Source organism: Lonchura striata, chromosome 2, assembly GCF_046129695.1.
Source record: "Lonchura striata isolate bLonStr1 chromosome 2, bLonStr1.mat, whole genome shotgun sequence".
NCBI classification, from domain to species: domain Eukaryota; kingdom Metazoa; phylum Chordata; class Aves; order Passeriformes; family Estrildidae; genus Lonchura; species Lonchura striata.
Genome location: NC_134604.1, coordinates 43,720,720 through 43,747,897, shown reverse-complemented (window position 1 = coordinate 43,747,897; position 27,178 = coordinate 43,720,720). Strand labels below are relative to the sequence as shown.

General features: G+C 35.7%; 1 protein-coding gene across 2 annotated transcripts in view; it reads right to left on the bottom strand.

The window, feature by feature from the left end:
- Positions 1-5,326: 5,326 nt before the first annotated feature.
- AASDHPPT (aminoadipate-semialdehyde dehydrogenase-phosphopantetheinyl transferase) overlaps positions 5,327-27,178 on the bottom strand; it is a 29,790-nt gene continuing 7,938 nt past the window's right edge. For both annotated transcript variants that reach the window (XM_077781344.1, XM_021529358.2), the window contains exons 3-6: positions 20,800-20,921; positions 19,937-20,098; positions 13,473-13,550; positions 5,327-8,801 (exon numbers count right to left, since the gene is read on the bottom strand). In XM_077781344.1, coding sequence (XP_077637470.1) covers positions 8,643-8,801; positions 13,473-13,550; positions 19,937-20,098; positions 20,800-20,921 — 521 coding nt within the window. In that variant the 3' untranslated portion in view covers positions 5,327-8,642. The remainder of the gene's footprint in view (positions 8,802-13,472; positions 13,551-19,936; positions 20,099-20,799; positions 20,922-27,178) is intronic.

Here is a 27,178-nt window from a genome sequence, read left to right as displayed (position 1 = left end):
TTCTTGTATCAGCACAGCAGCTCAGGATGATCCCCATGCACAACAACATCATCTAAGCTTGAAGGAGCTGCTGTTGGGTTATTAGGTTTGCTATTGGTGGGATTCAATTACTCCTGCAGTATTTATGTAAGAGTAATGCAAAGGGGCTGCAGCTGGGGCCAAGCCTCCATTTTACTGGGAGACAGTTTCTTTCTCAAATGGGCTTTGTGGTTTCAGCTAATGATACACAGACAGAGTAAACAGAGGCAACCAGAAGAGATTTTATTATGGTTGCACCAAAATACAGGCAGCAGGTAGACACGAATTCTAAAATGACACTTTTATATTCCAAGACATCCAGTTAAACCATAACTGCATGCCCATCAATAGGTAAAATAGAAGAAAGACAATTTTATACCAATAAAATAAAGCCATATATGATAATAATAAGAAAATGTATGTTAGACATGCAGAAATATTACACTTTGGAAGCTAAAGGAATAGAAAAAAACATTTTACCACCAGGATTGGAAGACTCCTTAAAAAATATTTTATCACCAGAATTGGAAGCTCCTTAATTCTTATCTCCCCATTGTGCTATTGTCCTGTACTCTTTTTAATTGAAAGTGCATGCTTTGGCATACATGAATGAGAAACTGACAGATTGGGGCTCTTATCTTAGATTCTGTAAATCCTAGAACAGTAGTTTTCACCACAAATAGCACACCAGAGATTCCAGTTTTAGCTGCTTTTGTACTTTAAGAATTAAATCTTCTTCTTCCAAAGTCTTTTTTGATGTCAGCTCAGGTGCTAGACTGGTTTGCAGTACTTGGCCTGATTCAGTTTTCTCACCAAATTTCCCCAACTTATTTGAGTTCTCAAGACCCTCCCAAGCCCAGGAGGCAAGCCCTGCATGCTGTAATGGACAAACATCTGACTCGGTTCCTATGGTAGAAATGGGATACTTCAGAGCTGGGGAATCATAATTCATAAAAGATAACAGGTGTCCATTCTCAGAAGCTCAGGTTTGAAGAATTCACAAGAGTTGAGATACAGACTTCCATTAACACTTATACTCTTGATTACTCTTTTACCAATAATGTTATTTTACAGACACCAAGAGCAGGTTTGTCTAAGTCCTAAGGACCTGTACTGCACAAAGAAGATGAAGGCAGCATTTCCAATACGCTGTCTTACACCAGCACCATGAAACCACCTCTTCAAAGCAAGACACTGTAGTTATTTGACTGTGATGTGCCTACCAGTTTTTCTAATTAACAGGTGTTTTTCTATCTGCCAACCCACCATGACACCACCATGAGCTTCTCTTTCTCAGAAGCATCAGTTGCATCTGGTCTCTGCTTTCCAAAAACATTGCAAGCATGTACTGTAAAGGTACCATGGATTTTTCCCGTGTCCCACTAAATGTTGAACTAGGAAAGCCCACAAGAGCAGTGGATTAAAGCAAAATAAATTCAATGCAGTTCCTTCAGTTCCTGTTGGCTTCCTTCATACAAAGTACCAATCATCAAATGATCAAGAAAATACATATTTACCTACTATATTTGCTTGTTTTCACAGTATTTTAACTCATGTATTTTTAATAAAACCTTCCAACTGACAAAAAAAATTGAATCTTAATCTGCTCCTTCTCCTATTTGTTCAAGGCACCATTTTTTATTTCTCAGTTGCTGGATCTTAAATTTCTCTTGCATCAGCCCAAATTATTTGTATCCATTTGTATTACCCACTCTTGAAGCATTTCTCTGACACTTCCTGGTTACAGAGTTAATAAAGACAGGGTTGGTTTCTAGTTCTTGTAAAGCTGAGTATGTGTGTGTATATATATATGCATATGTGTGTACTCTACATAACTGTGTCAACATAGCAGATACTTGCACCAACATATTTAAATTTTAATGCAATTGGATTTTCATTTGCCTTTTAAAAGCCTGTTTATACAAACTAAACAACTCAATCCAATCAATGCTGCACTCAGACTGCTGCACTCAAAGAAAACCCCAACAAAACCAAAACCATAATCATTCTATTAGAAGACTTCTGAAGTCCCCAGGTTGGCTTCTATAAATAAAACATATGTGTTCTAGAATTCCTAACACATCCAGGGGTCCTCACTCTTTCAGCAGAAAGAGTGGAGAAATTAGGAGAACTTATTGCCTTCATCTGACATTACTTCCTTCCTTCTTTTAACTGAAGGCTAACCTCAGAGATTAAAAGTATTTTCTGATTCTTAAAGGCATTTACACAAGCAGTTCTACATTGCTGTATGGCCAGCACATCTGACTTTATCCAATCCAATTGAAACCAGTGTGCTTCCACTGCAATCAGCAATTTCCTATTTTCTGGTTTTATCCCAAAAGGTGACCAAGCGATAACAATGATTTCTGCAAACAGTTGCTGTCTGACTGCTAGAGTTAAAATGCAAATAAATATCCTATTGCACTCCAGAGAAAACATTCTAAATTAACAAAGCAAATAATCTAAAGTTCCTAACAAGCAATTAGGCAGAAACAATGATATCAGAAAGATCAGTCTCTTTGTAATACACTCTTTTCACTCACATGAGAACAGTAATTATGGTATGTGGAAATGCAAAACTAGAGTACAACCTCTACCCACACAGTTTTACTATACAAAATTAATCTAATACATTTTCCTAATGTTGTACAGGCAGCTAATTAATTGTAGACCATGTAACCATCACAAGATTTAAAAAATGCTTTTATGCAGGTAGTAAACACTTCTTGCTCAGAATATTATTCTACTCAGTAAACAGTGTTTGAACTTAACTGCAGGAAAATTAATTTCTCTAACAAGGAGACCAGTGACCTCACTCAATAAAAAGTTCACTGTGCCTTTCACAAAAGCTCTCAATTAGGATGAGGAGCACATTGTACAATCAACAGATACAAGGATTGAGAATCCACTCACCTGATGGCAGCTGTGATAAATTACTGAAAGCTTTCCTGCTGAAGCTGAGAAAACATAGGGTATTCATTTTAAAGAGAAAATATTTTCAAGGCAGTATTTTTTTCATTTTTGCCCATGTGCTGTTTTAAATGTAAACCCAAGTAATTTTAATAGGGAATCATTTAAATATATCAAAACACCCGTACAATGAAAAGCAATAAATGAGTGTTTGTGTAAACAGCAAATGTAACAAATGAATACTTTTTTTGCAGAGGAAAACAGACCTGTGTTTAATTAAAAGATAAGATACTGTAGTGTGTGCATATATATAGAAGTCCACTTTTTAAAATATAAAATACATTAATTAAATTATTGTTGTAAAATATTACATATACAGCTTACTAAATATAACATACAATGACACAAATAAAATCTGTAATTATTTTTATAAAGATTATTAATATTTTTCCTGGTCTTATTGCATTTCCCTTCTGCACTAGTTATTAAGATTGCTCTCTATGATACCTTAAAGCCAAAACCAGCAGTCTATTGATATAAAGGCAAAAACTGAAAACAGTGGTGAAAACGAGGGGTAGCAAATGCATGGGGCAGAATGTTTACCTCCAACACCGCAAAATGAAAAATCAAAACAGTAACCACATGGAGAGTTTGATATTCAATGACACCAAGTAGCAATATCACTCAGCTGAGTGAGGTAATTCCAGAAACCAGGAGGCAGCTTTAGAGCTCTGCAGCAGCGTCACACCCAACAGCTGAGAAACCACTGCCTGCTCAAGCAGCACCACCAGGCTGCTGAAGCAGGGCACACCGAGCTCCTGATTTCTGTCTCTGCACAAAGGTTCCCAGGGATTAAGTGGATGTGACTGGCTACTTGGGTGAACTTCAGCCTATTTCATGATTAAAGGAAGGCAGTTTTTTAGAACACTGAACCAAGTCTGGAAATATTAAGTTACAGGGACAAGAGAAAGTCACAGTTGGGAAATCTTAACTGTATTACATCTGTATTACAACAGATGCTACTATTTAACATTAAGGGAAAAAAATCCCAGAAACCCAAATAAAAGGACTGAAGCAAGTTCAGCTGCCTTGAGATCTTAGAACAAAGCAAAACTAAGAACTTCTCTGAGTTCTAGCACCTTTTCTTTTACACTTACTTTTCATTATTTGCATTACAGCATTAAAGTCTTTACATGCAATTTCTTTACTCATATCTTCCATTAATTTACTAGAGTTTGGTAACAATATCAATACATTTTCTTCTCAGCTCAAAGACAACCTTACCAGCAGGAATTATTGGCATGCTGGGACTAGCCCCATTGAAAGTTGTTTTAGCAAAAGCACCTCGGGAGGGTGTGTTAGAGGTCCTATGGTACTAAGGGCACTGCACGAGGCACACCAACACACACAGAAACAGCAGAGAAATGAGGCACCTGTCTACTCAGGTGTTTTAACAAAAAGGGACAAGTTAGCAATGAAAATCTCTGCTCTTGTGGAATATCCGACTAGACTTAAATGCCTATGTTTATGAGGTAATTACCAAGTCCAAAGTGAGACTTTTATACAACTTTATAAGTATGAAAGAAAGAAAACTGAAGAAAACTTATACAGCCCCTTCAGAGCATTGCCATTTGTAAGTATAGCATTACCATTTATAAAAGCTCTTTAAGTCCTCCCAAGTTCTGGTGTTGCCTATTGGACTAGCATTGCATCTTGGTTATGCTGGGAACCTTGGTGTTCCTGCCCCAGATGTCAAAAGGCATCACTAAATCCCTAGGACATATCTGGCAAGCATTCTGGTAAACCTTTGAAGTACTCTAGCTGCTGGAAAACAGAAGATGCATTTCAATTGAAACACACTTTCTTACTGTTTAAATCATTTAAAAGTACAAAACAGGCTTTCACGTTTTAAAGAAAAGTCTTGTGTAAGTAAAAGAGCTTTTTTTCTGTGTGAAGAAGCTCCTACTACAGCCTAAACCCCTTTGTGTTCCATGTCCTAATTAAAAATCAAATCTTCAGAAATTTCATTTTAAGCAACACTGGGCAGCACTGTAATCTTGTATTTGAAAATGTTCATCTTCCTAATAGTGTTAAACTTCACACTATGCCAGTTTCAACCACAAGATAAGAAATACTCCAGCATGGAATGCACCAATATTGCACCTTATTTGTCAGAAACTGGGTTGCACATTATAAAATTAAAATTGGAAGAAGCTAAGTAGTAGAGAACTGGTCCAGACCTTGGCTTCTTGATTCATCTAAAGGATGTCATGAAGAGTGTATAGTTTCATGGTCCCATAATTTGTTTCCAAAATAGCAAAAAAGGAGTGCTAGACAAGTGTTTCAGTAATCTTACCTCTGTCTTGATAATAGCAAGATAAAATAATAACCACAAACACAAAATAGTCCATATTTTATTGCAGTAAAGAAATCTTAGAAGAAACAGGATTCATATACAGTGTCTGGCCATAAAAATCTGCATTTTTATTCAGAGCAAGAAAATAACATGTTACAAAAAATGACTTTTTGAAAAAAAAACCCCTTATTTCAAATGCTGTCTCTCTTGAAAATTCATTTATTTTCATGCTTACATTTTCTACAAAGAGCAAAGTAATCAAAATGAACTGAATCTGGAGGATAATGAAGCACACCTGCAGAATTAGACAGCAGTTAAGGATGACAGTCTCAATTGATGTTTTATACATAGTTGCATCAATACTGCCAAGAACCGCTTATCTTCTTTGTAGAATGTAGCACTATAATCCTGTAAAACTCCCACAAAGGGCACTCTATGCTGACTTGCATAACCACCCTTTCAACTTTTTTGCAAATCATCTTCTTATTGCAGTGTCTTGGGTAAAGATGGTTGTTTAAAGTTGAGCTGTTGCCTGGATGTTTCCCAGATCACACATATAACCACCATATATACACTACCTCTGTTGATACATCTCTGATTTCTTGTCTAAGATGAGCATACTTAATTAACATCAGTGGACTCGATCCTGTAAGATAGCAACAATCTACATCCTGTGTAAGTTTACTGACCCTGTAAAAGGCTGAGGGAACTCACATGATCCACTTTTCAGTTACAGATTTTCACATCAAATGGCACCCGTCTCTTGTCACACAGGTGCTAACTGCCTTGAACCCAGTTTTGCCCCCTGAAGTTCCTAAGCCACTTAACCAATTTTGATGTAAGATACAAAAAGTTTTGAACAAATCCAAACTAAATCACATCCATTCACTTTTAACAATATTTTCATTGAAACTTTTCATTGAAACCAAAACTTTTAAAATTTATTTTTTGGTCAGAGACTATTAATAAATATTTCTCAAAAACACTGTGTTGATATGCCACCTAGGACAGCAGATCTAAGACCAAAATCAGAGAATTTGAGAAATGAGAGGATGGGTCAATGCTGTTCCATAGGGGAAAAGTCTACCCGGTGTGATGGTGAATTAAAAAAGAAATTTATCTTAGAACTGTGAAATTACATTAATTTATTTGTACACACTAACAACACTTATTTCAGTATGTGCCTCCACAGCACAGATAGTCAGAAAAACTTACTTCTGACTTTAAGAAGGATCATTCACATTCATAAGGACTCAGAATGTCCTGCTGGCCTTTTAGTGGCATGCTTTTAGCCAAAAATTCCATAATGATCCAGCTGCTCTTTCCCACTGATGTATAAACAAGTATAACAATTATGTCCATTTGCACTGACATGAATCAACCTGATTCAAGTGGCTCTTCAAAAGGCATTACCATCACCTAGCCTTACTGTTATTAAAATTAAAAACTAGATTAACCTTATTTTTCCAGTAGTTCAGTGTAAATTAAAAGAGAAAAAAATCACACCATAAGAAACTGCAGTCTTCTAGAAAATTCTTTATAACCACTCTAAACTAAGATTTTACATCATGGAGAACTAACTAAACAAACTCTTTCTGATTAGATACTGCATTGAAAATTATCGTATTCCTTGCAAGAAAACCAAGCACAATTTTCTAATTTAACAAAATTGTCTTGTCCTCTACTTACATGCAAGCACAATATTAAAAATAATTTCATTAATACTTTTAAAACTCTTTCCAGTGAAAGAAAATTTCTGGTTTGAGACACTGCTTCCATGCAAAAATAACTAATCTCTATTATGAAATTAATTCTCTTATCCCCAGAAATCTAGATTGGAATTTCTTCTATTCAGCTCATTCCATATTTGCAGTTTGATTCATTGTCCTAACAAAAAAGCTGGCAAATTCAAATTGTCTGGCAAAGTTGCAATTGATGGGTCCAGTGACTGACAGGTATATACTGGACCTCTGTGGATTGCAAATTATTTATTGCAAGTTGAATTTCATTTTTCTAAGACACAAACAATCTGGAATGCATGACTTAGAATTTGTATATAAAATATTCTGTGTTTTTTTAAACTTCAGATTTGAAGTTACTGAACATCTAATTTAGCCCCTGTGGAGACTGGAGGGAAGAGTCATTTCTTCAATGACTTGCAGTTTTGGACGGGATAAAAAACCCAAAACATTAAAAACTATGATTAGCATGCAGGATGAGAGTCATAGAAATGGAAAAAAAATATTCAACAGCATTAGAAGCGGGAGAGTTTAGCAGCATGTTTGAATTCAGAATTATTCAATGGAGTTCAGGGATCCAATACTTGTGAATACAAGGTGCAGCATAATTGTACACAGCCCCAAATTCAATGAAAATCTATGTTTAACTGTAGGACAGAAGGTAATTAATTTTGTGCAAAGATCATTCTGTTCAGTATGTTTTCATAAATTTAGATGGACCACATTTTATCCATGATTTCTAGAAAGAAGAGTGAGAGGTAATGGTACAAAACAGGATGTATTTTGAAAAAGAAGACAAAATATTCCAGATGTGTATTCAAGATCTACACATCTCCAGAAACCTTCAGTAAAATGTTCTGTCATCAGATGTTACAAGACTATTTGGAAAAAAGTAAATAGCTTTCTTTTTTTTCTGATTTTGACTGATGCAAATGCAAGTACAGGAAAATTGAAATGCTGCTTGGCTTGCATCTATTGCTGAAGATTAAAAAAAAGAACTGTTAAAAGACAAATACTAAGTTGTGTATAGGAAGCTTTAATTAACAAAGATAAGAAGTGAAAAGTCTATGAAATATTTGTAAGTTAATTCCCTGTCTCAAACTATTTTTGCACACATGTAGCTCCAAGACTACTACAGACCTTTTCAGTCTGGCATTACACAAACACCAAGTGTTGGTCACCTAAGAATTTGCAGCATTTTTTTATTCATCCATCTGAGAATAAATGAATAATTTTTGTAAGAGAAAAAGCACTATCATAATTTAAGCTTCATCATAAATGAGTATGGAAACACTTTTTATATACTAAACACTTGTGGACTAATAAACAACATTATTATACAACTGCTTTCTGTTCCTAGCTTGCAGAATTACTGAAGTGTAAGAACCACAGGCAAGGAGATGCAAAAAAGCATGTTGGTTTAGGCTTCTCATTCAGAATTCCTTCATGTAAGGAAACGTCTTCCTTACAATTCCAATGAAGTGTCATGAGAATCAGGTTGTCAGCTTAAATAAGGAAAGATACATTTAATTTACATATATGCACTTATTCCCATACTTCAAATTAAACAGGATAACGGCATAAGAAGTCTGACGAATTTCTTTTTCTTATACACAGTCTTATCTTGAATGCGAACTCTGTTTCACTGGACCCTCCTGCTTTGAACAGAAATTGTCCCAATATGCAGAATCCTCAGGTGTGACAGGAATACCAGATGCAACTAAATCTTCAAAAGTCAATAATGTAAATTGTGGTTGGTTAGGCTCCACGGAACAGACCTAAAGAAAATACATATTAGCATAACATAAATCAATAAATATCAATTTTCTACCTGTAAAATTCTCTGTCACGTTTAAACTACACGTTGCTTATTGAAGAAGAAGACAGTCTATATTTGAGACTGTCACTTCCCCTCATTTAGGCTATGCAGTAACTATTAGAAGCATGTAACAGGCCACACAGAAAAATTGAGCTTTTTGTTGAAAAAAAATGTTCCTGTTAGAAGGAGGCCTAAAAAGGCACAATGCAACAGTACATAAATTTTTACACAGTTCACAAAACTGATGAACAAGGGCTATAGAATGCTGCAAGTATGACAGAATGATTGTTTAAGTCCAGTAAAGACCACCATCAAACAAATTGTACTTCCTTCTTCAGGAGATATTACTTGAAACAACTGTGCAAAGATTTATTCCACTAGGTGTGCCTATTTGTACTCATTTTAATACAAGTAGTCACTGATGTTTTGCATGCTTGTCTCAGACTCAAGTGCTACTTAAATATGAAAGTGGACACAATCAACCTGCAATTATCCATATTAAAACCAATTAAATGTGGACTGAGATATTAGAGATGACAGTGTCACAGTCTCCAGTTAGTTTCATCACTCCAAGAAAAAAACAAAATCACATTTCAAAGAAGAAAAATATTTGGTTGGCTTTTTTTTTGAGCACACTACTGTGCAGCCTGCTGTATGCCATCTCCAAATGTAATTGTTTGCAGACAGCAGGGCAGATAGTACAGCTTGCATGAATCAAACATAAATACAGCTGAGTCTTCTAAATGTGCATTTGCTGGAGCAACCTATTCTTATTGTTTAATATTTCATTAAATTCAGTAGGGGTCCTCTGCAGTGGTGTTACTCAGTACATCAGACAAGCTGTCTCATTTTTGATGAGCCTATCAGGCTCTCTCTGTGTGACACTACAGCCCTCTGGTCTATCAGCCACTCCTCCCAGTTTTGCTGTCACCAGCAAACCTGCTGAGGGTGCACTGCACTATCATCCAGCTCATTAATGAAGATGTTACACAGGACTGGACCCAGTTCTGATCACTGGTAGCTGCCCTCCAAACAGACTTTGTAGCTCTATCACCTTACCCTGGGCCCAAACGTTAAGCCAGTTTCCAATACACCTCACTGTTTGCATAGCCAGCTCAGTATTTTTCTAGAAGGATCTTAGGAGAGACAGTGCCAGAGACAGAAGGTACTGAAATACAGGTAGACAATTATGCCCTCCTCTAACCTCATCTACCAGGCCAGTCATTTCATGGCAGAAATGTACAAAGTTCATCAAGCATGACTTTCTCTTGGCAAAGCTATACTGACTAGTCCTGATGATTTCTTTGTCCTGGCTGTGCCTGGAAATGGTGTTCAGAATTAGCTGTTCTGCCACCTCTCCAGCAATCATGGTGAAGCTGTCAGATCTGTAATTACCTGGGTCCTCCTTCTTCCATGTTTTCTTCCAGTCTTCAGGCACTTCTCCCAGTCCCCATGATCAACCAAAGACTATTGAGAGGGGCCTTGCAATGCCAGCTGTATCCCATAAATATTACTGACTTACACCCATCCAGTTTGCTCAAGCATTCCCTGACCTAATCCTCTTCCTCCAAGGGTACATCTTCCTTGCTCCTGCCTCTTTCATCCCTGCAACCTGAGATTCCTGATGTCCAGCCTTGCTAATAAATACTGATGCAAAGGTGGCATTCAGCACCTCCGCCTCTTTCAACATTTGTCTTTTTGAGTAAAACCCTTCCCCCTTTGGCTTCTTTGTACTTACAGAAGTGCTTCTTGTTGCTTTGAATATCCCTGGTCAGATTTGGGCTTTAGCTTTTTAAACTTCACGCCTGGATGCTCAGATGTTTCTATTTTCTTCTCATGTTATGCATTATTGCTCTCACCCTCTGTATGCTTCCCTTTCTACGTCCAAGTTTGGCTAGGAGCTCCCTAGCCCCCTTCATCCATGGAGATCTCCTGGCCTTTTTACCTGACTTCATACACAGTGAGATGGAAATCTCTTTTTGAGATGTTCCTTGAATGTTAAGCAGCTTTATTGGGCTCAGCTTTCCTCTGAGGCTTTATCCCACAGGACCCCTCTTTGCCCTTTGAGGAGGAGAAAGTTTGCTCTCCTCCTGTTATGGGTGTGAGTCCTCACTACCCTAGGATCCTGAACTGCACCATCTCATGATCTTGGAACCCTGCAGCCACAGACAGATCTGTGACTCATCATGTTTATTCCTCATCCTGAGTGCACTGGTGTACAGGCAGTTCAGAGGCACTCCAGCAAGTTGAGATTCAGGAGAAGATTTGGGGAATTTGTTCATAACTGTGCCTTGTAGACCCTTCCTTGCTTACATCCAAGTGCTGGAGATGACTCAGTCCAACGTCAATTTTGAGGATTTTGTTATCTCTTTCTGTCACGTCAGTGAAGGTAGGTCAGTAAATAGGCAAAAAGCAAAAACTCTCCACTTCACTACTTGAGCAGTAGGCTACTATTAAGAATAAATGTAGAGACAACAAAATGGTTTGTGGTGCTGTAACAACACAGAAGAACTCTTAGCTGTCAATGCAGACTGAAAGCAAAAAGATTGAGCTGCCTCTCTCTTTATGTTCTTACACAAGCGACATGGTGTTGAGACCTTTCTGCTCATCTGACATTTTGGAGATGAGGTAAAGCTGCAGGAGTGGTGCCTAAAGCCACGGAAGTGACATTACAGATGCATACCAAATATGAACCAAGCCTCTGAGCTAAGTAGTTGTTAACAGATATAGTCTGAACTTCAGCACATGCGTGTCTGAAGGAAGTGTGTCCTGACTGAATGCATCACAACTCTTGTGAAGTACAGCAAGCAATCGACAGAAGACACCTTATATCCTACACAGGATTTATAAAGAATTTTAAACTCAGCCATCTTTTATTGAGACTAGCATCAGATTAATGTCTAGATCTAGGTTAACAGCACAGATAAGTGTTCTGTTTCCTCAAGTATATAGCAATCACTAGCATTTTGATAAGACTCTTGACACTAGATTTTTAATTACAGTACATTGACATAACAATTAGTCTTTCCTGGGAATTGTAGGTATATGCTATCATTTTGTGAAGAAAGCTGCAAATAGATGCTCTGCAAGCAGGCCATAATGAATTAGTCATGTGATTACAGAGAGGGAACAGACACAAACACTGTCATCCTAAACCAAGTGGGTAACATTTACACACATGTTAAGCTAGAATGAACAACTTTCAGTTGACACATCTAGCAATAAATAGAATAATTTTTATGGTTCTTTTAAAAAGACAGAAGGTAATGTTAATTTCCTCCATGTTCCTGTTAGAAGGAGGCCTAAAAAGGCACAATGCAACAGTACATAATTTTTTACTTAATTTCCTTACTGGGGAGTCACAGAATGCTCCCTTGTTCTGCTTAAAATGACCTTTCTTCATTGAAGTGAGATAATGAAATTTAGGTCATCATAAATTTAGTCAGAGGACAAGTAAGCCTTTGAGACTCTTGATTCAAAGACTTCATCATAACCTTTGATATCATGACTATTTTTTTTATGATACGTTTAAGGTAAGCAGCCATGATGGTGAAGGTCAATACTTAAAAATCCTGGATTCCCGCAGAATACTTGGGTAATTAACTTAAGCATGTCCTGCCAAAAAAAATGCACATAATTTCTTAAAAATGTTTGTCCACTGATTTATCACAGTAAATCTGCAAAGGGAGTTTAATACCTCTTTTTCTCAATCAACCCAAGACTAGTTAAAAGGTCTGCCTCCCTTTGTTATCCATGAACATAGACTTTGTTACCATGACAGATAGTGTGCATTACCACTTTCATGCTTTTATCCATTCCTATACTGATTTTCTTTTTTTTTCTAGTTCCTGGTAGAATCTTTGTATCTAAATAACAGAAAACATCTAACCAATTTTCTCTAGAACACCAGAGAAAAATCTGGCAATCTGTCACACTCTCATTTGCTGACTGTCAGGCTGTTTTGGCTACAACTTGCCAATCTGCCTGTCCCTTAAATTTCCTTTTATTGCTATTTTAATGACTGAGGTATTTTTAAAATTACACAGAAAATCATGAAAAGCTTCCAAGTTGCTTTTCTCTTTCTCTCTATAGACACACCACATGGAATGAAGAGTAACACTGCTGTTCTTCCCATCTGTTGGTTGTTGCTGCTTCTCTCAAGGGTTATCTTGTCATAATGGTGTTTGAGTGATGGATCTGCTCTGGGATACAAGCACTGACAGTTGCCCACTAAAATCAACTTGGTGAGGTGTCACACAAGTTTAGCAGTCCACACTGGTTCACTGTTTCCATTTCTCTCTGTGAAAACAATCTTTCCCATATGAGTTCTAGAAGGCTGTGACAAAAATCACTTAATCTGCTCTTGAATGAACACATAGAATACATGTACTACAGACTTGACATTATCTGTTGCTGTCCTATGAATCTATTTCTCCTTCACAGTCTTCTCCTGAAATTGGCACAACAGAACTAGAGGAAACATTTAGTAGTACTGCATGGTTCTGGTTAATGCTGTGCCTAAGATAAGCCTTCTTCTTGGCCTCATATATGAGATGACACACTTTCAGCTACAGCATAAGTTTATATTCAAGTGATCACCAAGAGATGAAATTGCTTCACAATTCCTTACATCAGAATCCTTCTGTACAAATCCCTCCTGTTTTCCAAGTGCCACTGCAACATGATGATTATCATCCAAGCGGGTTTCCTAGTAAAGATGAAAAATGGCAATGTAAATGCATTTTCTTTACTCTGTTTCCAGAGTATAGACTATGTAAGTGTTTAGAGTATGGTTCAGAACAATAGCACAAGATAATATAAAATACTTTAAAATAATGACATTCAAAAAGCAATAGTATTTTAGCAGTTTTGCTGAAGAGCTCAATGATGCAGACACATTAAAATGTTCACAGGGCTGAGGACAGATTACTATAGGTTACCACCACCTTATCCATTTGGAGATATTTGTGTTGAAGCCTGTGACCTGAGCATTCCTTTATCAGTCCCTTCTAAGCCTCAAACCACATAACCCATCTTAGTTATCCCTTTCCAGTGAGATGAACTGTGAACCTCAAGAAGGTATTCTGAAAAACAGTGATGTCAGTGTAAATTTAAAACATTGACTCTCCCTCTTGGTTTCAGGCAGCATGTAAGTGCACAACTTTGAATTCCTGACATAGTCCGAGTACTGCTATGTGTAAATACAAATCAACATTTTTAGGTGCATAACTATATATTTAGTAATACAGTTTTTTACCGATTTAATAGTTTGGTTTGAAAGTGTTTTCTTCCAGAAGGGCTAAAAATTTATCCTAAACAATTTCAAGAAAAAGAATCCCGAAGATTTTTACTGTTTCTGAATAATGCTTATTCTATAGCCAAGTCATAAATCCATTGACTTTTAAAAAGGGGATGAAATAAAAATTTCTCTGCTTATTTATTTTAAAGTTTTCATGTAATTCCTGCCCTTTCTAATCCAGAACTCAAGAATAACAAGAATTTTACCTAGGAAGATGATCCAATATTACCATTAATCTGCAAATTAGAAGTCATTCAGATATTCTCCTGGGACTTAAGACTGAATCTCCAATTTTGGCTTCCTTGGGAAATAGTCTAACTGCACTATATTATAATATAAACAATGCACCATGATTTCCTCCTGTTTCCTCTCACAGGTTGTTGGTTGCCTCATTTTTTACCCCATTTAATCTAAGGAGAATGTCTTTCAGAACAATGGTTTCAGTGTGCATCAGGCTTTTCAAAGGCTTTAGTTGCCAGGATACCATTTCTGCAATTCCAAAACAGCTCTGTGCATATATATATATATATATACACATATATATATACATATATATATATATATATATATACATACATATACATATACATATATATACATATACATATATATACATATACATATATATACATATATATACATAATATATATATTATATATTATATATATAAGCCTATATATATATATGTATTAGCCTATATATATATATATATATAAAAGCCAATATATACATATATAAGCCAAACTGTTCAGATCAAATCTACTCAGCCCAGTTCAGCCAAGGTAGGAGCTGCTCCAGGCATGTGTAGCACCAGGACAACTGTAAAGTTGGGGAATGTTTCTAACAAACATGTATGCCTCAGCTAAGAGGTGCTGGTGAGGAAATAGAACTGTGCCTTTAATCTCTTCAGCACCAAAACTGTGCCTATTTGACAGCGTTAGCAGTGAAGTTTAGAACCCTCACCTACTTAAAAAAAAGCCCATCAAACTCACATTGTCATACCTTTTTGTGGAGTGCTAGTAAGAAATATTTAGATTTTGTCTAGATTAAGAAAATATTTAATATAAGAAAAATGAATAAACCTACAGCATAAGAGTACTTTACACATGACTGCAAGAATGTACTTCCTATGGGGTATTTTACTGGGTTTTCCACTCCTTCACTAGGATACCAAACTGAAAGTAAGTCAAGCATAAAGAATGCTATCTCAGAGGTAACCACTTGTACTCAGTGTGAACATTTCCTTAACTTCCTCAGAAATAAGAAAGCCTATGAATATTAAATGTTTGATCAGGTGTTGCTAAACCATTTCTATAGTTCTGGGGTGGCAGTGTTTTGTATTCTTCTAGACGGAAAAATTAGTATATCCCAGTTTAATCACTTCATTTCCCACCCTTCTTTCATTTTTTTGCGTGCTCAAGAGGTCAAAGACAGATCAGAACAGAGGACACAGTACAGCACATTCAGCAGTGGCTTACACCTGTCATCAGAAATCTGCAAACAGCTTTAAGGACAGAATTTTCTTTTTGTGAGGTCAAATTATATTCCTTCTTGTTTGTTCAACTAAAAAAATACTATAGACACTGTTTCACATATTGTTAGAAAAATGTTTTTTTCATTTCAAAGCTGCATTTAACAGGCAGTGATTGTTTAGATAGATCTTCCCTGCAGAGACCCTGCCCAATGAACAGTGAATGAAAAAGGTTCCATTTCATTTATTTCATATATCCTCTGTGGTCACAAGAGACTTTTCAGCATCTTACAATAAAACATAAGCTATGCCCTTCATCTATCTTTGCTGTTTCACAACAATGCAAATCCAAATGAAATACAGAAAGAAACATCTTTCCTGGCCTGTACTAGTGGCCAGCAAAAACCTTAAGCAATGGAATTAATGAAACATACTGAAACTATAAAAGATATCCCTGGATATATTGCTACACCAGCTTATAAAATTATTATCTTAAATGGAAATAGATGATTAACAAAGAGAGGACAATCCTACAGAATTCCTTCAGGGTAGAGAGTTTGTTTTGTTAAGATTCCTCTCTATAAACCAGAAGACAAATAATGGACTAAAATTTGTTTTGGTCTGCACAGAACAAAAGTGTTGCTAGAACACACGGAGATTTACAATGATCTCATTCCAAAGACTCGGCAGAATGATGTGTCTGGAATTCAAATAATTATGAATTCAGTCAACAGCAGACTGCTTATGATGAAACTGCACCTTTCCAGCCAGCAGAACTGATTGATGAGTGAATCCAGTTGGATTAGCTAGTCTTAGAAATGTCTAGAAAGTCTTAGAAATTTATTCCTGACAATGCAACAGGATTAACTTCCCTTACTGAGAGTGAAAGATGCCAACTACAGTTGCACACAGTAATTACTAAATATGTTTCAAATTGACCCAGATAATCACTCTTTAAAATTCATGTCTGGAAATAATTTATTTGCATATAAAAAAATCAAGCAAATATTTGTTGTGAAAAAATGCAAAAAGTTATCTGTGCAACAGCAGTCCTGTCAGGTGATTCTTAATCCCAGAGCAAGGTTTAAGATAAATCATGTGTTTCCTGAATAAAACAATTATATCCAAAGTTGAGGTGGGTACAAAGACAAATGTGTTATGCTTCATTTAAGATTCTTCTTTAACATTGATTCCAGTAAGTACTATCCAGTTATTCTTCCTGATCAATTGTACACAACTGGGACTAATAAGAAAAGGGTCACAAATATATTAATCATTTTGCAAATCACTAACTAGGAATTTATTTCTCATAATCTCATAGAATGGCTTATATTGGAAGGGACCTCAAAAATCATCTCAGGGACACCTTCCACTAGACCAGGTTGCCTAGGGCCCATCCAATCTAGCCTTACACACTTCCAGGGATGGGACATCCACAACTTCTTTGGGAAACCTTTTCCTGAGCCAATATAGTTCCAGTGCCAATATATTTTTCCATATTTAAGATCTGCAACAAATCTGTCTATCTTATAAACTTACTTTGATCTCTTTAAATGATAGAACTTGTCATAACTGTTTTCAATCAACTTCTTTAATTTTTACTAGAATTAACTATTATTTCATTCTTGTCATAGTAGTAGGCAGCTCATACCACACAGCCTCCTCACTGTCAGGGCACTATGAGAAACTAGAGTCCTTGACTTTGTTTCAATGTGTTAGGAGCACTATTCTCATCCTGAATTCAAAACACAGCACTATGCCTGCTACTAAGAAGAAAATTAACTGTATCAGAGATGAAACTAGGACAATTTTACAAGTTTATGTTCTTCAAAGCAAGTAAATGGAGCATATAGAATTACTCATAATAATAATCATCATCACCATCATCATAATGACTCCATCCTAAATCAACACCCTGACAAAATACTGTTATCACTCTTTACTGGGCTAACTGTCCTTTAGTTATTGCCAAACAAAGTCACCTTTTTAAAATGAGGAAAGCATGTACTGTCTACATGAATAAAGCACAGTCAACATATATAGCAGACATACCTTAAAATTAAATTGATGCTTTTAAACAAAGCTTTTTTCCTCCAACTCCTTCCAAAACAGCTGAAGGGAATCTGTGTAGCAATCTCTAGAGTAATATACAAATAATAAACAAGACCCTAAAGCTAAATCTTTCCATCAAGACCAAACTTGTTTCTGATCAACTGCCTTCCATTCAAGCCAAAAAATGTGGGGTGTGAATGAGGGCAAAGATACTTCAAGCAAAAATAAATCCTTGGTAGAAGGACCACACACAGTCAACTACAAAACAAAGTAGTTAATTTGGATTTACAATTAAATAGGAGAAACCTTTTTGCACTGTTCACAGAAAATTCTATCTCCAATTTGAATTGGCTTTGTTCTGACTGTGAACAGTTACAGGGTGTCTAAATAGTGCCAACTTTGATTTGTTCTGATTCATTAGTATTTCTCTTGACCTTTTAGTCATGACAAGTATAAGGTGGAGGATCTTTTCTTTATCTTTATGAATTTAAAGTTATCTTTTTCATATTACATGGTATTTTCTGAAGATTTCAGAATATTTTGTGCAATTTAAATGGATAAAAATCCCCTTAATTTCTCACCTCTATTTTTAGTAATTTTTCTTCTTCTTAAAACTGAAATGAATCAATCAAAAATGTGATAATTGAATTTTAAACAGTCTTGCTCTCTTTGATTGTTTCCTTTCACTAAAGATATAGTCAGTCCTGAAATGTAGAAGTGAGACATTATATTTTATTATTTGATAGAAAAAGCTCTCTAAAGTAAAATTGGCACAACAGGGAAACTAAGGAAAAGACTGTATCAGAAAAAATGTAGTCTTACAAGTAACTCTTTCAGGTTTCTCAAAATTAGTGTTTTCAACTAAAAAGTTATTTCAAAAATCTGATGAGAAAAAAAAAAGACTTTTCTAAGTAAGAAAATGGACATAAAATTAAAAAAAAAATAGGAAAGACAAAATAGTAAAGCAATGCTTAATTTTAAACTCTCCAGAGACTGGTAACTGAAAAACATTTTATTTATTTAATTTTAATGAATGTTGATATTTAAATGAAATTATATCCCACTTGAGCTTTATTTAAAGGAAACTTGACATTAAGCCCTCTCTTTGAAATACAAGAATCTGCCTCATTTTAATGCTGCATTTTTGGGAAGCAGGTGGGCAAGTGTGGGAGTGGAGACATTCCTCAAAAACTGCATGAGTGTTCTAGCAGTAATTACTAAGTAACAAGGAAAATCCAAACAATTAGTAAGCATTTAAGTATACAGGGAGCTATCTGCATCATCATCTTCAGACTATTTCTGTCAATCAACCAGAGGCAAATCAAAGACCAAAATTAGGAGTTCCACCATTCAGTGAAGACCAGATGCTCCACTGGCCATGGGACACTGCAGTAACACAGAAAGTTTTCTGGTACAAGACATATCACAGGCTTTCCCGATAACTTCCTTTGCCAGTGCAATTCCAACTAGTGAATTTCATGGGATACTAAAATTGCTATACTATATAGGAATTGAGAAAAGTGCACTTGACAGTTCCGTTTTTTGCTTTGTTTAAAGGGGTTGAACAAACATGCCTCTGGGGTGTAGAGAAATGGGATTGTAATTTAATTTGGTTTTAAAGCTTGTTTTTTAGGTAATTAAATAATTTGAGATCATTATGAATCAGAATCATATCAGCTGGAAAACACCTTCAACATCAGCAAGTTCCAACTATTAACCCAGCACTGCCAGGTCCATCAGTAAACATGTCCCTATCAGTTTTTCCCCTCTGTATCCTTTAAACTACACAAGATGATACTGATAATTTCTTACCAAATCTGGAAGGATAGATGTTTTAGTGGTAAGTCCCAATAACTTTGAAGAAGGAAAACACAAGCCCAAACCCCAAGACTCAGATTATTGAGATCAACAATTCTAGACCAACTGATGAAGAACTTTAAAATCTTAGACAAATTCAAGAAATCAGGTCCAAAACTATTTCTGTGAACTTCCTGCATACGTTAGAATGACCTTCCCAGATGCAGGAAATATATTCCAGGCACAGGAAAAATAAAAAGACATTATAACAAATCCATATATGGGGTGTGCTTGCAGTCTTAAAAAAAAAATCTTTAAAATGCTGTAGATTTATATCTTAAGTTTTGATTAATATAAGGTCAATGGGGTTATACAAAAGAAAGATGTGAAATTGCAATTAAAAAAAAAATAAAACATGTAATGCAACAATAAGGAGTTGAGACTGCTTATCACTAATGAAAACATGTTCTTTACCTCAAATGTCCACTCCTCTTCTTTTTCTCCATCCAGAAGCATTTTTGTATCCTTATACACCTTCCCTATTTCCAGTTGCAATGGAGACACATTAAATTCAATTCTTTGCAAGTTAAAGCCAATTCCAACTCCAATGGCCTTTAAGAAGCTTTCTTTTAGGGCCTAAAAGACATAAAAATGCATTTTATTTATACTGGCTACAAACTGTTTTTTAAACTGCTATTTACTGTTCTACAAACATTACTTCTGAGAACACATTGCAGACAAAATAAATTTAAGACTTATACTACTAAATGTCACGGTAGACTGATGAAATTACCAAGAAAAAAAGTTATCAGCATCATTTATACCCAGCCTAACCTGCTGCATTAAAATAAATATGCAATTCAAATTACAGATATGAATGCTTTACCTTGTTCTGGCTATGTGTTTAAAACTACTAATAAATCCCATTGGAAATATCAGCTGTACCATGGTTCTCAAAGTTGTTCCGATATTAAAATAATCACTGAAATATAAAGTCCAAGAATATCTTCACCTGAAATAGTATCAGGTAGAACCAGGTGGGCTTAGATTGGATAATGGGAGAAACTTCCTCATCAAATAGGTTTTCAAGCACTGGAACAAGCTGCCCAGGGCAGTGGTTGAGTCATCCTGAAATTATTTAAAATATGGATAGAGATGGTGTTTAGAGACATAGTTCAGTGGTAGATTTGGTAATCTTAGATGTCCTTTCCAACCTAAACCATTTCTATGGAACTACGGAAATATTACATTTTTACTGTAATGAAAATAAAAAAATATATCAGAAAAGAATGTGAACATTCTTTGAATAGGACTTTGAATAAAAAAAGAAGTATTACCCAGTGCCGATAAAACATATCCAGCTGCATCCATTCATTACTCATTGACTTGATTACATCCCACTCTGTTTCAGTAAACTGTCGCTTCATTATGTGAAAGAAATTTGGAATTGAGCTACTACCTACAAATCAGACAGAGATATTTACAGAAATTGTAACAGAGTAGTAATAACAAGCAAATTAATTACCTCACATTATTGCTCTAGAAAAAACTCGTAAGTAAAAAAAAATTATGAACCAACTCTGCTCCACAATTTGAATTTATACAGCCTCAAAGCAGTGAGCTAATGGCTGTTCAGGATGCAGTACTTCCAGCATTCACTAAAAGGCAAAGTATTTAACCAAAGATAATTTTATATAAACATAAAAAAATTATATTCAACTACTAAAGTAGGATATATAGTATCTGGCATCTGACAGCTTGATCTAGTAACATTTTATAAAATAGCATTCTGTTTGTCAAAATTTATTAAGCTATTCTGCCTCCCACCTTTGGATGCTGGAATACAGAAGAAACACTTTTTTAAGCACTTATAGAAGCACAGTTTTCTGAATTTATCACATACATATTAAGCTATTTGGATTTGATTTATTCTGGAAGAAAAATGTGGGTAGAGAGGTGCCCATGATAACAGTAAGAAATATACCAATGGAAAAAAAATTCTCCAAAAAACCCAGCCTCAAACCACCAAACCTTCAAATCCTTAGATTAAATTTAAGCTTCCTCTAAAAATAATCACAGCTCTGTGACACTGCAGCAGCTCTTTGGGGGCTACACCACTTTTCCCCACTAGTCTAAATTTACAAGACACTACAATGTGTAGTTATATTGACCAATGGCATTTCTATAGTACCTTGAAATCTATGGACCTTGTTACAAGCTTGGCTACCCATAGCCTATGTTAATCAGTATCTCATGCAAGCATCCAAGTCCAGCTGGGCTTACAGGTGGCTAAAGAGACAATGGCAGAAAATAACCCCTTTTCTCTAGCAGGGATAATAAAAATCTGGATAGAGACAATTCCATATATTGAGACAATTTCTTTGATAGGTTACTCAATGTTCTTACTAAAAATACAACATCAGTCATATTTAATCCAAAACATTTTCCCCCTCCCAATACCATGTTACTTTGCAGAATCCACTCAGTAAATAATTTCTTAAGATGCAGATTCTAACTGTAGTTGTGCCAGTAATTCTTTGAGTTGACTGCGCAAGGAACTTTCCTTTTCTATGCTCATGTTCCCCATCCTAAACCAGGGGTAAAGACATCAAGCCTTCTCTATAAAAGTGGTTCCTCTTCTATAGATATCTAAGCAGTAAATAAAAACAGGTACTGGCAGCAGTAATAACTGATCTAAACAAACCAATGTTACACTAAAGCACACATTCAACCATACTGCAAAGTCTGACATACATGTCCCACAAGACGTGGCAGTGACACTTCAGAGCTGCCCTCAATTGCAGAATTTGGAGACAGTTGCAGCACTTAGCTAATGGAATGATCCAGAACAGTCTAAGGACAGGACTAACTCTCCTCTGGAGAAAATAACAATAGAAGAAAAAAGCAACCACAATGTTGCTTTGATGAATTACCAGAGCAAATTCCATATCCATCTACTTACACAATCCAGCATCCCTGAAACAAAAAAAAAAAAAAAAAAAAAAAGAAAAGAAAAACGTTGGACTTGGAGAAAGGTATTTTCTTTCACCTCTGTGTTGGTATGGCCTATTTTACAGTCAAATAACTACATTAATATCTGCTCTAGACAATAAATTTTTCCCCCTTCTCTCTTTTCTTTAATATTTAAAACAACAGTGGTAATGCTCCAGCCTTTTCGTGTAATTTTAACTACAACATTGCATAATGTCCTGGTGTACCCTTCCTCCTCTATTACTTGCAGAGAGCCCTCCTCCTCTCTATATCCCAGGACTACCAGAGAAAAACTGCCAAGACTACTCACACTACACCACATTCAACATGTAGAGGAACATAAAGGCTCCTGTGTTGTCAGTCCCACTATCCCAGCTTTATCACATGTGGTGAATACACTTGATGCTTAAACCATTTAGTACACCGAGTGCATATCAAACCCATATGCTACTGCTTTCTTCCTCATTGTTCACCCCTTTTCTTGTCCTAAGTTTCTTCAACTGTTCAGCTACCCTTCTCAACACTCATGTTCAAATTCACATAGTGCTTTCCCCTCTGCTCCCATCATTTGTCAAGTTCCTCCTTTGAAAATCTCAGGCATCACTTTGTCCTTAAGTGCACTCACTCCCCATTTCCTTAAGGCAGTACAGTTGCTCTGCTCTGAGGAACAGATCAGGACTTAGGATTCCTGTTCTCCACAAGTTACCTGCAGTACCACAGCCTGCCTAGTCCATTTCCCCATATTTGCTTCACTATCAGAGGAAGACAGATTTACAGAACCATGGGGAAAATGTAGGTTGAAAAAGACCTTTGGAGACCACCTGGTCTAACCTTCTGTTGAAAAACAGAGCCTTATGTTGGGTTACCCAGGACTCTGTCAAGCAGAGTATTTCACCCCTTCTCTGGGGAACCCAGTCCAGTATTCTGCTGATCTCATGGTGCAGACTTGTTCTACAGAGACAGAACTCCCCTTGAAGAAACCTGAGCCTGCTGCCTTTTAGATTAGATTCCCTTCTTTAGAACTTTCACCTCTTCAGGTTCAACAAACCCAGCTCCACCAGCATTTTTACATTAGTAAAGTTCCCCAACCCTCTAATCACCTTGGTGTCCCCTTGCTAAACCTCCTTCAATTTTCCCATGTCTCTCATGACATAGGACATATGAAGGAGACAAAACTAGAAGCAGCATAAAGTTTCTGTTTAAATTGTTTAAATGCTATGTATTTTGCTTTTAGTTTGATTAAAAAAAAAACCCAGCCTCAAGTTGTGGTCAACTACTTGCCACAATTTATAAAAAACTTCCTTTGAAAGAACTGGAACAAGTCCATATAGCAATTAATTATTTGGTTTTAAATTTGCATTTGCATTTCCCTTGTCAACTTGTTTCATAAATAAACTGACCTTTTAAGTAAGTACTTCTTATTTGCCTATGTCAGGAAATACAGTTCTTCAAAATAACAAACTAATTCCTTTTAATGCTGAGCATTAATTATATTGCTGACTCTGATTTTAAAATACATGTCTTGTTAATAAACTTCTAAGTACATCATATCCTTAAGAATATCAACTGAATAATCTTTCAAAAATTGCATTCTAGTCATTAAAAATAAAACCTAAACCCAAAGTTAAGCTTCTTCATTAAATTAAAAGCACACAACAGCCTGGAAATTTCAGGAAGAGTGATGAGAGGAAATAGTAAGTGATACTGGAAAAAAAGACTCCGATATTAACCCTGGAAAGTAAACACGCTATATACGGGTAAGTGTGTGTGTTCCTATGTGTGCATATGTGTCTGCATTTTGGAATTTTTGCATGAGCTATTTACATTAATACATAATGCCATGTTTTCCACTGCAATGACAAGTAGGTTTTTGTTTAATTTTTTTAAACATTAGGCAAAAAAATGCTTTGCATTTTCCCTGTAGAACAGTAATGCTACAGACCAGATATAAAAGACTGATTTTAAAAAGAGGCAGGAGTGAAAAATAAGAAAACAGACTATATTCTCTAGTCCTGTTTGCAAATGCACTGTAGAAATAGTACATAAATATACCATAATTTTCCCCCATTTTTCTACCTGCTAAAGAATTCCAACAAGCTGCAGCTGTAGGAAGATAAAGGCAATCAGAATTATGATCCATGTAAACTCTGATACTATTAATAGTGAAAATTACTACCTATAAGGCTAGTATAGAAATTTTTTACATTTTTACAAACATCAGGTTAATCATAAGTCAGCTTTGGTAATACAGTGTATACTTCACAAAGGCAGGGTACAAACTTGTACCAAAAATTATTAGAACCATGCCAAGCATACTCTTCTCAAAACAATGAGAAGAGTAGATGACTGGCCAGCTTCACTTCAGGTTTTATGAGTTTACAGTCTTCAACTTGGCTTGGTCAGATACAAACAAACTAGCTTATAAAGTTACTCCTGCCAGCTCATTGATCAACTAACCTCCTGAAAAAACACAACAAACAAACAAAACCAAACCCAAACAAACACTCAAAACAAAAATATGAAACAAATATCAAAATGCAAACAGCCTCCTCATCAACTTGAACTGCATAAAAGAAACAGGTCAGTGATTAAGAACTAATACCTAATCAATACAATCAGCTCACTTTCAGATGGAAAACATGGCAGTGTGACACCTCATTCATAGCAAACTAAACAACTAAAGCATGAACAGCTCAATCTACCTAATAATGTGAAACACAAGATAGCTATGAAGCTTCTAAACGAACCAACTGTATTGGATCAATGTTTCAAGTCCTGGACTCTTGGGCTGACAATTCTTTTGGTGTAGGGCCATATTTGATCACATTTTACATCTCTAAAGGAAACCAAAGTAACCTGATACAGAGAAAACATTTCTTCTGCAACAGATTCCCAAGCCCTGTTTATTAATACCAACTAACCCTTGTACAGACGTTTAGAAACAACACAAGGCAAATAATTAGTGAGATAAATTACTAACTTACAAGAACCAGATAGAATATTAACAATGGAGGTTTTCTCAATCTACTAGCTCACACAGCTTTCGTGTGAATTGGAAATTGGATTTACATTCTCTGACCTCCACACTTCCTGTCAGTATCCCGCAATTTTCCTAATTACATGTATGTTAAACATCTATTCTCGTCATGTTAACGTTGATGTGTTTTATTTTGGCATACTCCAGAGAAGCACTAACTCTTAAATGACTGAAAACTTGACATTGCCTCCTACAAGTTACTCAATATTTTCCAGATTATAAAAATGTCAGCCTGGAAAATTCAATCATAAAGAGACTGAAATAATTTGATAATGTTTGATATTTTCTCTGCAGATAGCATCATTAAGTCTCTGCAATATTAGAGAAACTGCTAAGGTTTCAATTGCATTAATGTAGTTGGGTCTAACAGCAGTGATGAAGATTTAAGCAAGCTGCCTTGATAGTCAATGTAAAACAAAAAGAAGAGTCATAATGGCTTAGATAGCTCTAAAACTTAACTGGAAAAATAGTAGCTATGACTTGGTTAAAAAAACCCAAAATAAAATTAAAAGCTGTTAACAGCATACCTCATAGCTGATCAATTTAAAGACAGGTAGGACACTGTCTGCAACATATTCATGCTTTTTGTAATTTATTTTTGAAAATTAAAAAAAAAATTCCTGATCCTCTCAAATTTTGTTCAGACTCCAGATTATTTCTACATGTTCTTTCCATGCCAAACATTCAGCTGAAATATACTCTTGCTATTGAAGAGCTTTCAGTCAAACACACCTGGATGCAAACTCATAGTTTTATCTTACCTCTGAGTAGAGAAAATAAAAAAGTATTTTAAATACAAAAAGTATTAATCACTAAGATGACTCAGGGACCTCAAATTCTTTGAGAAAAATGCACTTACAACTAAATAGTGATAGTGATAAACAAGAAAACAAACAGTAATAAAAAAAGTAAGTTTCTTAACTTGTGTTTGTCAAGTGTGTTTTACTCGCATAAGCTCTTTAGAAGAAATTGTATGACCACAGCTAGCAGAGCTCTTGGTAGCCATAATATTTCAACCAAAACAAAAATGACCCCACAAAAAAGACATTTTAATCAATTTTTCATTATAGAACATATATCAAACAGTTACAGCAATCACTGCCTTGCCAGAACAGCAGGAACTCTACTTCCTTTCAACAGTTAGGAAGTTATGCTGCATCACACAACCCCCAAAATCTAAATAAACATAAAAATACACTTTCCTTAATAAAGCAAGTGATGCGAACAACTACAGATGTAAAAAAAAAAAAAAAAAAAAGGTGTTGTGTGACCATCTACAGCCTTACACTACATTGTACTACCAAGCCACCAGATCTCTGAGAAGTTTTATTACAGTTGATGAAGTAATATACTAGAATGTCTTTCTGCACATTCAGAAATACTGAAACAACTTAATATCATTTAATTAAACTTACAACTTAATATCATTTACTAGTCCAAGAAAATAGACAAGCAAAAAAAAAAAAAAAATCACAATAGCAGATCACCATTTCACAGTTCGTCAAGCAGGAAAAGTTAGGTATTTAGTGAGTGTAATTATAGGGAATGCAAACCTGTCTTTAAGAAACTAACACCACTGCAGAAGCTGGGGCTGCACTGGAATCCAGATGGTACTTGGTATATAAAATACTATACTGGATAAAAGGGGTGGGGAGGTAGCCAATTCTCAGTACCTAAGTCATCCTCAT